The sequence below is a fragment of the Nyctibius grandis genome, chromosome 15 (genome assembly GCF_013368605.1).
Source record: "Nyctibius grandis isolate bNycGra1 chromosome 15, bNycGra1.pri, whole genome shotgun sequence".
Taxonomy (NCBI): Eukaryota; Metazoa; Chordata; class Aves; order Nyctibiiformes; family Nyctibiidae; genus Nyctibius; species Nyctibius grandis.
This window is the reverse complement of record NC_090672.1, coordinates 2,566,462-2,583,751: the sequence shown is the minus strand read 5'-3', so window position 1 is coordinate 2,583,751 and position 17,290 is coordinate 2,566,462. Positions and strand designations below refer to the sequence as shown.

The window sequence follows — 17,290 nt, the reverse complement described above, 5'->3', positions numbered from 1 at the left end:
GACCATGAGGCACCAGAGCTGAGAAAAACCTCACTGATCAGGAAAGGAGGGTGCCTTAGAGATAATAAGGGGGACAACAACTGCTTTATCCTCTGTATCCTCAATGCCTTGCTTAAAAGGATCACCCCTTAGAGGAGGATGCAATGGTGCAGTGAGTGAGACGTGAGAGGAGCAAACAGGAATGACGTCGGTGCAAGAAAACGGTGTGGCTTTAGGCTGTTGGTTCACATAGCATCAGGGGGGAGGAAAATAACCGTCATGATTTAGTTCTTTCAGAAAAACTCTAAGGAAAATCGTGAAGAAAAATCTCTGATGAGTGTCTGTGACAGAGATGACCAGGAATTACTAGTGAAAAATGAAGTTATTGCCTGCTTAAAAACCTGGCTGTGGAGGAGAAAACAAGGAGCAGGAGCATACGGTGTGGTTTTAATGGGGAATGAGGATAGCAATGGGGGTGCCTCTGCCCATAAAAACTGTTTTTTCTTATGTAGTAGCCATGACCTGGAAAGCAGGGAGCTAACAGCATTTCTAGGTGACCACCTTCCCCTTGGCTAGTCCAGATTTGAGGAGACCATGTAGGTCTTCTGTGACACCTACCCACACTGGTCAAATGGGTGAGGGGATAGCAGACAAAAACCAGCGTGCAGAAGGATGCCTAATCGGAAGGAGGGAACAGGATGGCTCATACACGCTGAAGGGTCCCAATTAACTGCAACCACTCCAGGAAAAGATCTAGGAGTCAATGAAACATCTGGCTGATTGCAACAGAGCTGAGAAGAGCAATAAGATAGCAGGTTGTGTTATGAAAGGGGTAGAGAGAACACTGAATATAATATCATGGCACCATAGAAATCAATAGTACGTCCTCAGCTGGGAAACCGGAGTGAAAGGCGTGGAGAGGCACCCATCTGAGGGCGATGGAAAAGATTAGGAGTGCCTTGCCAAGAGACGATGGAGGGATGCCAAGTAATGCACAGCGCCGAGAAGGTCAGACAGGTGCTCCTCTTCACTGCTCCTTAAAATACGGGAACAAAGGGACATTCAACGCATTTAAAAGGCAACCTTTTTCAATGATAAAAGGAAATGCTTCTTTGCACTGCACGTAATTAACTCGTAGAACTCATGCTACGAGACACCATGGCAAAGGCCCAACAGGATTAGATAGGCCTATGAATGAGAACATCTGTAGTTACATTAGCTGGGATTAATATATATATACGGATATAAGCACTCCAAGGCAGCTACTAACTGCCTGCAGTTAGGAAGAGATTTCCCCTGGGGCCATGCTATTGCAAAACTGTCTGTCATAGAGTTTTATATCTCTGTCTGAAGCTTCCAAGACAAGCCACTATTATATGCACGAATCTGCAGAGGCAGAGCATCATCCGCTCGAGCATCGGCAACGGTGCATTTCTGTGCTTCAGCTGAGACTGGGCTGGTTTGGAACTGAAAAAATACCTGAAGGTAAATCCTAGGGGCATGTATGAGAAGATGCAAAATGCCTTGGGAAAGTGGTTGAACTTGTTGGGATGTCTCTGGCCCACCAAAGGCTGACAAATAGCATGACAAAAATGCAAATATTTTCCCACCCCTGAATTTTGGTCAGAGGCATTCCCAGCTGCTAATCTTCCCACACACACGTGTGTTGAAAGGTAAACAGAGGGATAAATCTCCAGGCTTAGCTCTCTCTTCAAGTGTGATGTTTGTTTGAGAAGGTACCTGAAAGGACCTGCATTTTTGGAGAATTAGCATCTTCCTGTTTTCAGGGAAGATGTTTCCTTGGGAGGTTTTCAGAATGATGAAAAAGCCATTTGACTGAACACCACAAAAAAAGGTTTGATTTCACGGGGTGTCCAGATTTCCTCCTCTCACACTGTATCTGCAGTGATAACACAGGTTGCAGGGCTTCCAGATTTAAAAGCCCAAAGCGTGACTGCTTATGCCGTAACTAAGCAGTAAAACAGCAATGCATTAAGCTGGAAAAAACCACCTTAATTTGCAATAGTCATTGATGAAGGTTCCTGTATGGAGAAAGAAGCTTCTTCAGGAAATCACGCTCAGTTTTAAGGATGAATTTAAGTCCCACATAGCCAATATCCCTTAGGTACACATTTATATTTAACCGTGCTTTTAAATGCTTTTCCAGAATCATGGCCAAAATTACCTCCCTTTGGTTGCTTTCCTTCTTTCCTCCAAAGACTCCAACTAGAGTAAAAAAATGTAGCTACAGAAGCTTTCTACTGGAAAAAAAATGCACCAAAATCAAGCTTTATGTGTGGACGCTTTGATTCTGACAATATTTTAAACAGGAAAATGTCAAAACAACCCAGCTTAAAGTTGCCTGTTGCTTCAATAACACAGCCCGTGTCATCCTGATGCGGTAAACATATTTCACTTAGTCTTATGGTTTAGTATTTAGAGCTATGGTTCAGATATTATTACTTAAGCAAACTTTTTTTGTAGGTGGGTTTATTTTTTTCCCTGATCCACTGTCTTTGGTAACTCGGGTACTTTAAATCCTGGTTCCAGTAAACACATCTGGCTGGGGAACTCACTGTGTGGGAAACTCCGGGGGTCAGTCCATTTGTCCCCTCCCGATAGCTGTAATCCATCTCAAAGGTGACCCCAGCCTTGAAGCTGTCCCAAAGACCTGACCTGGGAAGGTTTTTTTTAGCAGGTTTGCTTTGGCTTCTGTCTTTGTAGAAACAATTCAAAACAAGCCCTGCTCCTTCCTTTGGAGACCTACACTGGTTATTTGTCCATGGGCAAGGAGAGCGATGATCTGATATCTGTACACCTGAGCAGTGCAGAGAGGTTTATGCTGGCTCCGCAGACAGGATCCTGCAGGGTTGGGTGAGACCATATTTAATGGCACAGCATCTCCACCACGGGAGGCGCTTCCTGCAAATCCCACAGATTTATGTCCCAGGGAAGAGAAACTGTGGTATTTACTGTGTACGCACCCAGTCTGGCCGCAGCTAGTTTGCTAACCAGAAGCAGAGGTTGAAATGTCTCTGTGTTAACTCTGAATACTAATAATGGCTTTAAATATTAACTGTTAACTGCTTTGCAATGAGATCGTCAGCTTGTCTGCAATATTGTGAACTGCATTTAGTTCTCCAAAGGATCATGTTCATGTACAATGTCCCTCAGCACATTCTCTTGGAGATTTAAAGGTTTCTTGCCAGCAGAAAATGAATTCCCCCTTTTATCGGGCAAAGCCAAATAATCTCTTGGTGTTTCAGTGTCCCTCCTCCTGCGCCGCTTCTCAGGGCTCTCCCATTTCTTTCTCCTGAACTGGCACTTGGGGAAGCCAAGGGCTTTGGCGCCCTGCGGTTTGGGCCAAATTTCACAGATTAGACCTTGTCTTTGTCTCCTCCGTAACAAGTAACAGACAGGGCCCACAATGCCTCCACTGAGCAAGAGTCGCCGCTAATCCGGAGGGGGCTTTGAACCACAGTAATAAATCCACTTTTTGGGCAGGCGCACTATGGGCACACATTAGTGGCACAGACAATAAGACAATTATGGCAGCACTTTCCAAAATGCTTGAAAATCCTCTTGTTAAAAAAAATTGTTAGCATTCCCCCGTCGTCTGGGAGCTCCACCTTTCGGGTGGTTGCAGCGGAGCTGGAGAAGCCCCCAGGGAGAGTGGTGGGAATGCTGGGAGAACTCAGGGATGAAGCACTGGGGCTTCCTTCTCCCCACTTCGCTGGCAGGACTTGGGTTTGGTCATGGAGGATGTCACCTCTTTTATTTTTCCATCAAAAAATGTCAAGTCTGGTCAAAGAGCCCTGGGGGCAGCTCTGGCCAGGCAGAGAGCAGTGGAATGGGGCACAGTCCCTGAGCACGGTGTCCTCAAGGCTTTAAAGCAAATTAAGGCTCAACCTGCTCTCATGGGAGACATTGCATGAGAAACAGTGGGGTGGAAAATACTTTTATTGAGGGGAAAAAAAAAAGGGCAAACATTTTCTCCTCCGGATGCGTTTTTAGCCTGGCTCCTGAGGAAATGAGGTTCCTACAAGCATATTCTCCCACTAATAATATTTCAGTCAAATCTGGCAGCGTAGCAAAAGTCTCAGAGATAATGAGGTTGCCACAAGCTTCACAAAACGAGGCTGTTGGATAGATGAGAGAGAAACCCTAGAAAAAGCTCAGCAGAGGGGGATCCCTTCGGTATGCACAGCCCTTATCAGGCACTAAAGCATCCACAGTGGGGAGGGTCCCCCTAACACCCCAAGTGCCCACAAAAAACATTGCAGTGAGAGCTCCTGGGGCACAAATGCAGGCCACTGATTTGTGATGCCCTGAGAAGTGTACATTTAACAGGAAAATGTTTCTTTTTCTATGAGAAAAAAAAGCCTTTTTGTTTTAATGTGCTTAAAATCAGAACAGGGCATTTGGGTGAGTGGGACTGAACTTTGTTTTAATGCTCAGGATCTGAGGGCCTGGAGGATTTTTCACTCTCAAGAACTGATCGGAAGCAGGAAATTATCTCAACAGTTTGAAAATATTTACAGAGAAGGCAGATTATTCCTTTTCTTTCCCCTGTCTCAGAGATATGCAAAGGTCTGGCTACGCAAATGAATTTAGCAACCTCTGTTCTTAGTCTGAGACTTGTGATGGAGAACTGGGGTTTAGTCTGTTTTTTTTTAATAGGGTGCAAATTCCCCTCTGTTGTGTCACACCCTGCCACTTCTGAAAAACCACAGTCCAAACCTGCCCTTCAGAATCGCTTATGGATGGATTTCCACTGAAAAACCAAACCCAAACCACAGTTTTGAAGGTGGTCGGCCCCAGATTTAGCCAATAAAACTCCTCTCAAGCACCATCATTGCAAGAATGGCATTTTTCAGAATGGTAATCAACACTGTCTAAATTTTGCTAATAAGGTAGATCATCCAAATGTCTCACATGTATTTGGGGCTCAGCCGTGAGCTATATCTTCCCCCTGAAGGTACTGGGGGAAAGGTTTCTAGGCTGCAATGGAGGGTTCAAGGTCCTTTGGAGGATCTTTGGCTGAGCCTCCTCCATTGCATGTCTTGGTTCCCCGGAGTCAGCAGAGCATCTCTCCCCAACCTCTGCAAGCCCCACACACTGTGGCAGTTTCTGCCATGGCTTTCTGGAGGCTCTTTGTGTGCTTTTTCAGCTCATCCATTCATGGGGCTGTTCCTCCCTCCCATGCTAAAAGTGATGAAGGTCCTTCATTGCAGTGGAGATGTATCTCTAAACCAGCTCACTTGGTGTCCTTCTCCTGGGAGGTGGTGCTTTGGGTCCTGGTTTTACTCATTTGGGTGGAAGAAGCAACCAGTGGGTGCTTTTGTGGGAGAACATCTGTGGAAGCGCAGCACATGGGGCATCGCTGGGGCCTCAGGCGCATCTCCTGTGGGAGAGGGTGCTCTCGGCTGGGCTGGGGACGCCGGGAGGACGTGTCAGAGCCACGCTCTGGGGTTTGTGCTGCAGGTCAGACCCCTGCCTGGCGAGGTGCTGTCTTGTTTACATCCAGATGTCTTCCAAGCCCGTTTGAAGGGATGTCAAAAGCCCCTTCCACACCTCCCCTTCCCTAAACGGGGTCTGTTTAAAATTTGCCTTTAAATGTGAGTTAGTCTCTACTGATTCGGCAAAGTCCAAAAGGTGCTCCTAGAAGAGAAGGGAGCTTTGCTGAAAAGGGCTCTGGAAGTGCCAGTGTGGCTTTTTGGAGGAGAATGGGGGACCCAGGCTAAGAAGCAGCCCTCCTCCTTTGGCATTGCCGTGGGGCTGGGGTGCACAGCGTCTGCCCAGCCCGGTGGCCCCAAGAGTCTGGGCTTGCAGGGGAGTCGAATTGTGCAGCAAAACACGCCTGGGTGGGAGCAATACGTGAAATTATTCACTTCCCTGGAGCTTGAAGACAGCTGCAGCTTAAGGAAATTTTTGGCATAGAGGTGATTTTGCTCTGATCTTATCAACAGTCACAGACAAACCTCTCTCTCTTTCTTCTTTTTTTCCCTTTCTTTTTTTAAATATTCCTTTTTTTTCTTTTTTGGTTAATGACCTTCTAAGCCAACGTCTGGAGGCTGTAGCAGATCAGAGACCCTCCGCATGTACACTTCATCTGAGATGTGGATGGCAGAGCCTCCTTGCCCATGGCAATGTCCCTTGGTGCTCTGCCAGCCCCTGAGGAGCGGGTCTCCTACGAGTCCCCCATGCTCTTTCCAAGCATCCAGGTTTCAATCCTAGACTGCCTAAAATACATTCAACTGAAAGCAAGTATCTGTTTAAATGCTGCTATATTGTGGGAGGTGGCCCTGATCGTAAGCCAGAGAGAGGAGAAAGTCAGCGATGAGTTTCTGGGAAGACCAGACCGCAGGATTTTACCCTTGTCCCAGTCAATTTGCACCAAAATGGAGAATCAGCTCCAATACTGGAGCACTTCCAGGGCCAGATACACGGAGAAGCAAAAAGCGTGACCGCTTCAGATCACCAGTGGCTACAAACATAAAACTGGAACATGATATTTGTGGTCCCTAAATGTGTGTCTCAGCGAATGGCATCATCCCCATGTGCTGTGTGGAGGTGGTGGAGCTGCTCTGGGCTGGGGGAAAGGGCTGTGCACAGCTCCAACATTTGGTTTGTTCCTTGCTGATGGCTCACATAGATCAGACTTAATTAGAAAGTCCTTGGAACTGGAAGGCACGAGTGGAAGGGAGAGCAGGATGAAGGCTGGCACATGGAGCCCCATCTGGCTTGAAACAATTAGAAAGTGTCTCAGTCGCTGGGTTTGCCACAGGAATATTCCACTGCTGCGACACAGCAAACTCTTCCTGCTCCGGCTCGCACAGAAGCGGCTGCTTAATTTGACATAGCTGCTCATATGTCATTAACTTCGTGGGTGTTTAAAAGCTGGCATGGCCAGGTAGACGTCTTGTGTTGAGCTCAAGTCTTCATTAAAAAAAACCAAACCCACTCCTTTTCCATGTTTTCACACTACAAACTCAAAATAGTTTAAGAGTTGCTGTGATAATCATGTCCCTTCTTTGCTTTGGGACCCTTCCAGTCCAAGCAGGTGAATGGTGCAGCTCTGCCCTGGGTCATGGAGGTGCCATGGTAGTGGTGGCACTTGGTGACAGTGGCACTCAAGCCTCCACACAGCGACCTGTGTGCGTGGGACAGCTTAAAATGGCATTTCTATAAACTTTCTCCGACTGGTTTGTGTGTGCCTGGGGGTTGCTGATGACAAGTTTTAGATGTAGAAACCATAAATCAGGGCTCAGCGCTTGGAATAATATCAATATAAAGAATTATGGGGCCTTGGGGAAGGGGGTGACTGAGGCATAGCCACTAACAAATGCAGTATAGAAATACAGCTAGAAAATTGTTCTCACAGCAGTGGAAGAGCATGCCCTGTGGAGAAAATAAAGTCTGTGTTTGGCAGATCAATGCCTTGAAAGTTTGGACTTTCTCCAGTGATGTGATTTCTCAGAGGTGACCAAGCCTTGATACAAAGAACTTGATCCAAGCCCTGCCAGCGCTACGAGTTGGCTCATCTCTCATCTAAACAGTAGGTCCAACTGGTTTTCAAAGAGGAAGAAAAGGAGAAAAGGAAGGGAAGGCAGTTTGATGATAAAAGACAACTCCGGGGGGGGAATTCATAGAAAGTATTGCCTTGGACTTTGCCTCGTGAAACCACAAATGAGCTGGACAAGAGGTGGGCATCAGTGTGAGGTTGCTCTGGGGAGAGAAGCGTCTCTCTTAGGATGCACTTCACCTCCTCCTAAGGTGGACATCAAGGGTAAACCTGCACTGACGTCCAGCAGTGACGAGGTCCCTGCACTACCAGCCTGTAGGAACTGGTACCCACTGCAGATGAAGAAAGGCTGGGGACAGGAGCCCTGCCAGAAGCCACCAATGGTGGACCTGCTACCCCAAGAAGACCTGGTTTAGGGGGTTCAGTCAGGCCATCCCTATGTCTTTGGGATGTGTTAGCTGTGAGCTTGCCTACCCCCCACCTAGCTGCGGATGGGGGACTGTGGTGTCAGGGGACATCTCCAAGGCTGAAGGGATGCTGACTACAACTGAAACCTGCAGAGATGCACCATGGACAGGCTGATCTTCCTGTCCTGCACTGGGACATGGCCCATGGGACACCAACAGTGGGACACCAGTATGCTGGTGAGAGCCCATCCTCAGCTTCTGCCATCTAACATGGGTTTTACCCCGGCTGCCTCCTGCACCCCCAACTTCTCAGTGGGGGTCCAGGCAGCAAGAAGAGGTTTCATCTTCCCCGGCTTCAGCCTCGTGGAAATGAGCTCTCTGCTCTAAGCTGGTCACGCAGCTCCCTCTATAGTCAGTGGAGAGAGACGGGGGACTCGTCCCACTGTCCCTGTCACCAGAGGCTCTGTTCTCCTCTCCAGGCAGCACAAGGAGCCACAGGGGTTCAGCTGCATTAGTCCCCCCCACACTAAACGCCTGCAGCTGGGTGGGAAGAAAACCTACACTTACACCCATTAAATCAAGAACCAGAGGCTGAGCCCATGGGGATGGCACTCACCCTCTCTCTGCTTGAATCCAAACTGTCTCCAAAAAGCAAATGTCAAAGTCTTGAGCCTTCGTGGGTCCAAGCCAGGATGGGCAGGTAAGCTGGGAGTGCTTTTTTCTTCATTAAATAATCCTCCAACGCAGATGGAAAAGTCTGCCAGGCTCGGCACGGGCGTGGGGCTGCAGCCGCGCGGGGGAAGCAGGCGATCCCGTTTTTTACCAAAACTCCGAGTCCTAATGAGTGTGGTGACCTCTCCAGGTGCCAAATCCTGCCCCTCCACATGGGGTTTGCGCTGGCAGCCTCAGCACAAGGGCATTCATAACACGTATCATTTGTCATCTTTTCATCAAAAAGTGTGTAAATCCCTTCCCCGAAGTGCAGAGCTGTTTTAGAGCCAGGCTATAAAATCCTGCAGAGTCTCTGTTCCAATAGAATTACATTAGTGCCAATAATCTGGCAAATATCAGGAGTGAATTTAATCAAAAGAACTAACACCGGGGCCCTGATTTACGGCAGCCCATGACGGAGCAGAGTGGATGGAGGTTTGCAGGACCCAGATGTGGAATTTCACTTGCAACATCATTTGGAGCAGAGGGAAAGCAGAAGGGACGGGAAGCAGGGCTTCAGCGTTTTGAGAGCTCTTCATGCTCAAAATCAGTGAGAAAGGAGGAACAATTTGCCCTTGTTCTGAGTTTTAAAAGATGAACATGTGAAATTTCTTATGTCTGGGCTTTTGCTGTTGCTTGGGACAGCCCACACACCTACGGGGTGTGCGCAGGACTCAGGGTTTTGATGTATCTGCCAGAGCAAAGGGAATCCTACTCCAGTGCCTGCTGGGATGAGCCCATCCTCCCCCATGGTGGAGGACCAGCACTACCATTGGATTCCTCCAGCCCCAGAGTCCCCATCCGGGGCCATGAAGAGATCAGCTTTGCGGTTTGACCTCAAAATGAGCCCAAGCCCTTGCTTGAGTAACCGGTGTCCCTGGGTTTGCCTGGCCACCCACCCGCAGCAGTCACGGCCCTCCTTCGGCTCCCAGCTCCAGCCTGGCAGGCTCTGGCGCACACCCAACATTGCCACTTGATGCAATATCCCCACTCCGTCTGTCATCAGTGCCTTTGCATGTGGTTTGTGGGCTTCATGCCGCTGTTGCGTGGCTCTGCGACAGGGCATCTCTGATCACTGACAACTTTTTTGCTTTTATCGTTTTTGCAAGAAAATAACTGGAAGCAAATGCACAGGCAAGGAACATGGCATGGCTGCATCGCTTCTAACCATCCGGATAAAAGTCATCCTTAAAGCCCAACTTCTTATGTCTTCACATGTGCTGCTAAGACAACTTCAGATCACTAAAAAAAATCCTTTAATTAAAAATTATTATAGGCTTGGCTACTAGAAAACCAACCAGCTCCCCACCTGGGCAGGAGAGCACTGCCCAGCTCCGCTTTCTGCTCACCCTTTGCTGCCTGAGCCTCACACCGTGCCCTGCAACATGTGCAAAAGTTGGGGGCATTTTCTTTTTCTCCAAGTTAAAAAAAAGTAGACATGGTGCAAACATTTCTGCAATGCAATATTTTTGCGTAAATACCAAAACCAACCATTTAAAATAATGCAACTCCTGCTTCTAGAATTTTCTGACGTTAGATTCATTATGAATTGAGGTGCATAACCTAGTGCATAGGATAGAATGAGAGATGAGAAGCACAGGTGAGAGGAAAGGCAGTTTAGCTGGATGTGTCTGTTAGGCTGAATTAATGAAGTTGAATTAATACAAAAAATCTCTTCAGCAGCTCTTTCATGGACCATTTGCTGGGAGTTTGTCCGAGCTCCCGCACGCTTGCCAAGGTGGTTAAGCGTGCTGCATGCTTCCTTGGCAGCTCTCCATCGGCTCACGAGGCACCGGTGCTCTATTATATGCATTTGTTTAAACGTGTTATGTGTAGGACATGAGCGGAGCAATGCGATGGTTGAAAGAATCGAGTCTCATAGAGAAAACACAACCTGAGTGAGATGAGCTGTCAGGCAGTTGTGAGGGAGATGGTAGATGCAACAGGATGGTTAATTCCTTAATTCTAAACACATTCGGTCGAGATGAGACTCTGGGGGAGCTTTGCCTGTCGGCAGATGGCTTCGTGAGATGATAAATTAATATTGTTATCAATGGAGAAATGGCTGAGGCTGTTAGATGGTGGGGTTTGGTTTTTAAAAAAGCCTGTTTTCAACAATTATTTCAGAACAGCCCTTGAATCAGGGAATAAAAATAAAGGGAACATAAAATCCCCTGTGTCATAAACAGAGCTCAGGAAAACGAGTTTTCAAAGGAATGCCTTTGCTGTAGGAAACTTCATTTCACCCGCTTTTGTATAGGACGATGGATTACGCCAACAATAAACCATTCCCACTACTGTGAAATTGCGCTAATAGCCTGCGAGTCGGGGAGCTGTTCATGCACCAGCATATTTATTACATACCTTTGTATCTGTTAGCTCCAATAGCTGCATTTTTGTTATAAACCGTGGGGGGCTGGAGAAGTATTTAAATTTGGCGATCTCAGATTTCAAGAGCGGGAGCATTTCGAGAAGGCAGGGGGATGAGAAAGGACAATTGTGAAGAGCATTTAATAGAGTGAATGACCCAGTGACTGGGAAATTCACCCTTAAACAATGCAGAGGGCCTCGCGAAGGCCAGCATGTACCTTCCCAGGTGCTTGTTTGGGGAAACTGAGGCACAGCAAGGCTCTGAGGTTTCCCACCCAAAGGTACTACCTGCCACCCGGCTGTGCTTTTTGGGTAAGACCACTGGGCTATCATCGGCCATGGAGAGGCTAGCAAGAGTGAGGGGCCAGGGGACAGCAAGGATAAACGGGCAGGAGAGGGGGAGCAGGCTGCCTGGCCGGGGAGGAGAGCTGGGAAAAGCAGGAGCAAGGAAGGTCCTGGGAAATGCTGAGGTCAATGAGACAGAGAGGGCTAAGCATGGACATCGCTGCCAACCCATCCTTTCCCAGGGATGGAAGAGCTGGGGATGGAGAGGGGACAGGAGCCATCCCACCATCCAGCCAAGCATCCCTGCCCCGCTCCGTGCTCCCTGGGCTGATCCCACAGGACTGGGATCCCTATGGACGTACAGTGACCCTGCGGCTGGGAAAGATCACTCCTCTCCCCCAAATCCCACCATGTCCCCAGGAGCCCCCATGCTGGGGAGGCAGCCAGGATAAACCAGAGCCCTGGGAAGGCGTTAACTGTGTGTGCGGAGGGCTGGGAATTCCCCCCACCGCCCCAGCACCCCAAAACCCTTTCTGGGGAGCAGGAAGGTAAATGAGAATCAGGCTCTGGACATCAGCAAACACCTCTGTGAGCACACTGCTGCCCAGGGGTGATGGATGCCCACCCGCATCGCTGCCCGGCCCCGCTCGAGGAGAGCCTGCTCCTTCACAATTTCCCTTTGTTTGCCTCAACCTAACGCTCTGTTACTTCGGCTGCAACCCGGCCCTGAAAGCAGAAATATGAACTTTATTACGACACATATCCACTTGGGACTGGGGGCCAAGGCACGGCCATGAGCGGCAGGCAGCTCGCTGCCGGGGCGGGCGTCCGACCGGGATGCTGGGTGTTGGGGCTGGCACGAAAGCGGCTCAGCCACCCCGGCACCCCTGCCTCCTGGCTCCTCAGACCCTCAAACGGCACCTCCTTTCACCCCCAGAGCCACGGGCTGGGTTCACATCCCACCAGCCCACGTTTTGGCTGAAGCTGTAGCTTGTTAGCAGCCTCAGCACAGGGCGGGTCGAAAATGTCTCTTTGAAATAGTTTTTACAAGGTGAAAAAAGGGGAGTAGGGCCGTCTAAAGAAGCGATTTCTTTTTCTGCTTTGGCAAAGAGTGTCTGTTTTCAGTGGAAAAAAAAAAATGAAGAAGCGTTTTCATTAAAAAATTGAAAACGCTGAAGACCCAAAGATTTCCAGCCAAAAATACCCAGCTCGGGCCAAAAAGCTTTCCGTTTCTTGTTGAAACGAGTCTTTAGAGAGAAAAGAGCTGAAGCTTTCTGCAGGAAACCCCAGCATCTTCTAATCTGGCTTTTGAATGTTTGGTTGATTCCTTTAGCTGAGTCTCAGGTTCAGGATTTATATCTCTTCCAGCAGACAGCTGAGAGTTAAAAAAGTTCATTTGCAGGATTTGCTCTTATTGCTGCTCCCGCCCCAGCTGAAGCCCCGCTCTCCTTCACGTCCACCGCGGGAGGAGAGGAAACCTCAAAAAACGCTGTTTGCTGAGCTCAAAATAGAATTGTTTCCCATTTTACTGTTCTCGCCTCGTCCCGAGGAGTGAAATGTTTTGTGTGGGGATTAAGGGCTGCCTGTGTCCCCAGCAGCGCTGGGAGCGAGGGTGGGAGCAGGGGACGGGTGTTGGGAGGAGGCTGATTTACAGATGCTACATCTAACTCCGTACCTGGGATTTCGTGCAACTCTGCCCTCAGATATGTGATGACCAAGTTAGCTGTGGTTATTGGAGCAGATGAAGCATAATTTATAAGTGATAAAACCTGAAATAATTTCAAGTCATCCTCAGCAGTGAGAACTTTTTGTATTTCGGTGGCCTTGTCCTCCCCAGGAGGCTGGGGAGACCAGGGAGAGGTGATGGCAAGGAACATGGGGGCAAGAGAAATCATTTCAAGGGCTTGGTTTGGGAGAGGGAGGAGCAGGAGGGGTTTGGTGAGAGCAAGAGCTGTGGAACCAGGAGCGGCAGGAAGGGGTCGGAGGAGAAGGAGCCGTGCGGGCCCGGCCATCTGTGGGCCCGGCCATCCCACCCCCGAGCCGGTACCTTTGCAGGCTTTGCGGTGGGAGATGGGCTTGCTGAGGTCCCGGTAGAAGCCCTCCTTGCAGTAGTGGCAGTGCCGCCCGGCAGTGTTGTGCCGGCAGTTCAGGCAGACGCCGCCGCTCTTGCGCCCCGACAGCTTGTAGAGCTCCATGTTGAAGCGGCACCGCCGGGCGTGGAGGTTGCAGTTGCAGGCTGTGAGAGGCAAAAAAGCGGAGACCATCAGCATCTGTGCCTGGCCATGGAGATACCAACCCCGGGGGAGCCCGTGTGCGTGGGGCTGGGCACCCTCAAGGTCCTGCCCAGGGTGTCCCGGCGCAGTGGGGGTGTCACAGGATGGGATGCTCTGGTGGCACTTCTGGCTATGGGAAACCAACTGCTAACCCACATCCCTCCTTGACCAGTGCTGTGTGGTGAGTCCAGCTTTTTGGAGGGGAAGCTGAGGTCACCGAGACCTCGTTTCACTATCACGACTTGCAACAAATACGCCTTTTGCTTCTCCCCACTCTTAATGTGAATTAAGAGCTGGGTGTAGGCAGGGCCGCGAGGGCAGGGACCTCAACTGTGGTTAGGACATGGCAACGCACAACCCCCCAGCTGCTCCTCCAGGTTTGTCGCGAGCGCTTTGCCCCAAGTAAGCACTGCTCGTCTCCCTTCTCATCTGCTCCCACACTGTGGTGCTTCATATCATGGTACTGCTTGGTACAAAGACCCCCCCAAACTGCTGTGAAACCCCCTGCTTCCCAACACCACTGGAGCTGCCTCTGTCTTCCCCCATGAGAAAGGGGGTCCTGCATCATCTGCCCGACCTTCCCAGTATTCCCACTCCCACACACATGCGTGTTTGAGCTCCAAATATCATTTCAAGACCTTCCTAGCTAGCTTCTTCCCCGGCTTTCCTTCCCATGCTTGGTACCTGTATCACAAGGCTCTGTTATGCATCTGCAGCCCCGAACATGTTGGTAAAACCTCACCTCTGCCTCCACATCTCTCATCCCACCACTGGGACAGGGTCAGCCTGACGCCCAGTTAGTCAAATACCAAAAAGTCCCCGTCTGCTTTGATTGCATGTGCTGTGACTGAACCTGCCAGGAGATGTCCAATTTCTCCACCATATGCAGCCTAATGTCAACACAGGGACTATTTTAACAGGAGGCCTTTGCAAAGGACAACTTAAGGACTTCAAAAGCTCGACCCCTCGCCTGCCTCTCCCCAGAGCTGTCACGGGAACATCAAGAGGCAGTTGCCGGGGCTCTGTGCTTTGCTGAGAATTTTATAGCTTGTTTTCTTTTCCCTTTGCTTTTATTTGCTCTTCACCCCCGAACAATGCATCTGTGCAATGCCAACCCACAGCTGGGCCTCTTGCTCGGCACGAAGGTGTCACGGCTCTGGGCTTGTCACCTTCCTTTAGAGCAGAGACATCTTAATCCCTCATTCCTTCCTGTTTACCTTATGGTGCTTGCTCAAGACAAAGACATGCTATATTTGCTTAATTATCAAATTTCAGCCCAGAAAATTACAGTGCAGTTCCGGATTGTTTATCAGGAACAATCCCCAGCTAACTCACCACGTGAAAGAAAAGGGCAGAGCAAAATCCTCCGGACACATCCAACGAGCGGGATGGAGACTGCTCTCTCCATGCTTTGCAATCGGAATTCCTCTGGCTGACATGGTGAGGCCCAACCTCACGTACCCACCAAACAATGACAGAGCAGGAGAAGCAGCCACCAACGTGCTAATGGTGAGAAGAGTGGCCCGAGAGAGGTTTGCCAGCTGTGAGAAACTGAGATTCCTGACACCGAGCGAGGCCACGACTTTGAACTGCGGTTTGCCTCTCCTTAGATGAGCCCACCAGCCTGTGGGTGCATTTGTCATCTCCCAAAGCAGGAGACGACCATCAAGGAGAACGGAGACACAGCTCCTGCATGCAGGGGGAATTGCTGCTCTTTAGATCTGGCTGGTCCCACAGACACACTTGCTGATGCTGTGAGTGCACTTAAACAGCCTGTTTGCATCTAAAAGAAGCGCAGGAGCATGCACCGGGCGCTTTCTGCGTCCCCCCTTGTAGGTTTTTCCCCTTCCATCTCGATCTCAGAAGGAGCACTTTGTGCTTTGCCAGGAGAGCCCCAGCAGCCGCTCAGCCATGGTATTCTCCTTTTCTCACGGCACGATGGCTCTGCCGCAGCCAGCGCTGTACTAGATTAGAGGGGATTCTTGCCCTGGAGAACGCATGAGCTACGCTTTCAGGAAGGAGGTGGCATTTTTAAAGTCCCAATTCTTGTTTTATAGAGATGTGATCAAGATGCTGAGATTAAACCCTTTTCCCAGGTGTGTAGGAGGCACAGGGCTGAGGGCTGGTTCCTCTGCCCAGGGCATAGCCTTCCCCCAGGCATGGACTGGCTGAGAGGCACACCAGGGCTGCCACATAAGGGATGTCCCCTTGCTATAGCTAACCACCAAGGCAACACCTGTATCAATGGCATGGCCTCAGGACTCGGCTCAAGCAGAGGAAAAAAAGAATTAAGTCCCTCAGTCTGAGGGTCCGTCATCCCTGCCGTAGCCTGTGACCATGCAGGCACATCTCCATCATTCAAAGCCTTGAGACTCACTAGCAGCTCTGCCTTTGGTGCTACAAACAGGATTTAGTCCCAGTTGACCAACATGAGGAGACATTTCTTCAGGGGGTGGCATGGCCTTACAGAAGACCTAGTTCTTCCTTGAAGCTGGCAGAAATGCGTGTTTTCCAAAGAGCATGAAAGCTCACCTCCTTCAGAAACTTGTATTTTAGGAGACCTGGACTTGGTACTCGAGTATTTTGCAAGATTGCATTGTCACATCCCTTTTTAAAATTCAGAGCTGAGCCCACCCGAAGAGCGAGTGAAAATCTTCACATTTGTTGGGTTTGCTTGATAAGCAGAAATGTTTTTGCAAAGCCAGGAAAGCAGAACTCCTGGGATTTTCTCAAGATCTTTGCAAATACTTCAGCTGGTCCCACCAGGGCAGAGCTGCGCGGGAACGTGGAGGAATAAGAGGAGTGTGCAGAGCTGCTCGCAGCCCTGCTCCTGGGATCAGTTTTAAATTGATCTTCCAGGGAGGGGAAAATCCAGTGTCTAGAGAAGGGAAGCTGAATCTCACAAGAAGGTGCAAGGAGCTCCCTAAAACAGCTGTCCCTGTCCACATCCAGAGCAAATGACCTAAAGATTGTGTATGCCTTGAGGTATAAACCCTCCCAGGAGGGAGTGAATGAGCTGGTAGAAGGTGTGGGCTGGTCAAGCCCCCCTCCATGCCCAGCATCCCTGCACTTAACCTCCCTGCAAGCTCCCCAAAAGCACCGCAAGCAGCCAGTGAGTGACGGCCACCCCTACACCATGACTTCTCAGCTTCTTTTGGCTCCATCAGCTTAGCCTTGGCTCTGTCCCCTCCTTCCTCCTGCACTCCCAGGGCACCGAGGACATCCAGTGGGCACTGATTGCCTCCTAGGCCCATGCACATGGGTGCTTTTCTATCATCCACTCCCTCCCGATCCACCTGTTTGTGCAGACAGAAGGGGACAAACTGACCCAAGGAGAATGGTTTTAATTGAAATTACTGTCTCATGTACTCACCCTGAGTGCCTGGGTCCTGAGTGGACAGTGCTGTACACCACTGGCCACCAGCCAGGGCTGGCTGGCAGCTCTGTTTGTAGCCTGGTGTATTTGCAGATGCCCAATGGGAGAGGCTTGGCCTGACGGAAGGAAAATAGCCATCCTATTTTTTCCTGACAATAGCACATAGGGACAGAAGAATTAGGACAATGCAATAAATGACCCAGCTAGGTGTCAGAAAGTCCTTGCTGGGGACAAGGCTGGGACACATCGTGATAGGACCCATCACACTGGTGCTACAGCCTTGGAGAAAACCAGCAGTGGGGACCTAAAGATGCTGAGTGTAGGCAATGCCTGGGCACACTGCTATTGCCGTGAGCTGGCCATT

The 17,290-nt window shown here is 49.7% G+C and overlaps 1 protein-coding gene across 1 annotated transcript in view; it reads right to left on the bottom strand.

Annotated features, from left to right (window-relative positions):
• Positions 1–17,290, bottom strand: part of NTN1 (netrin 1) — a 104,823-nt gene that overhangs the window by 36,396 nt on the left and 51,137 nt on the right. Inside the window, exon 2 of the mRNA XM_068413435.1 lies at positions 13,325–13,513. Coding sequence (XP_068269536.1) covers positions 13,325–13,513 — 189 coding nt within the window. The remainder of the gene's footprint in view (positions 1–13,324; positions 13,514–17,290) is intronic.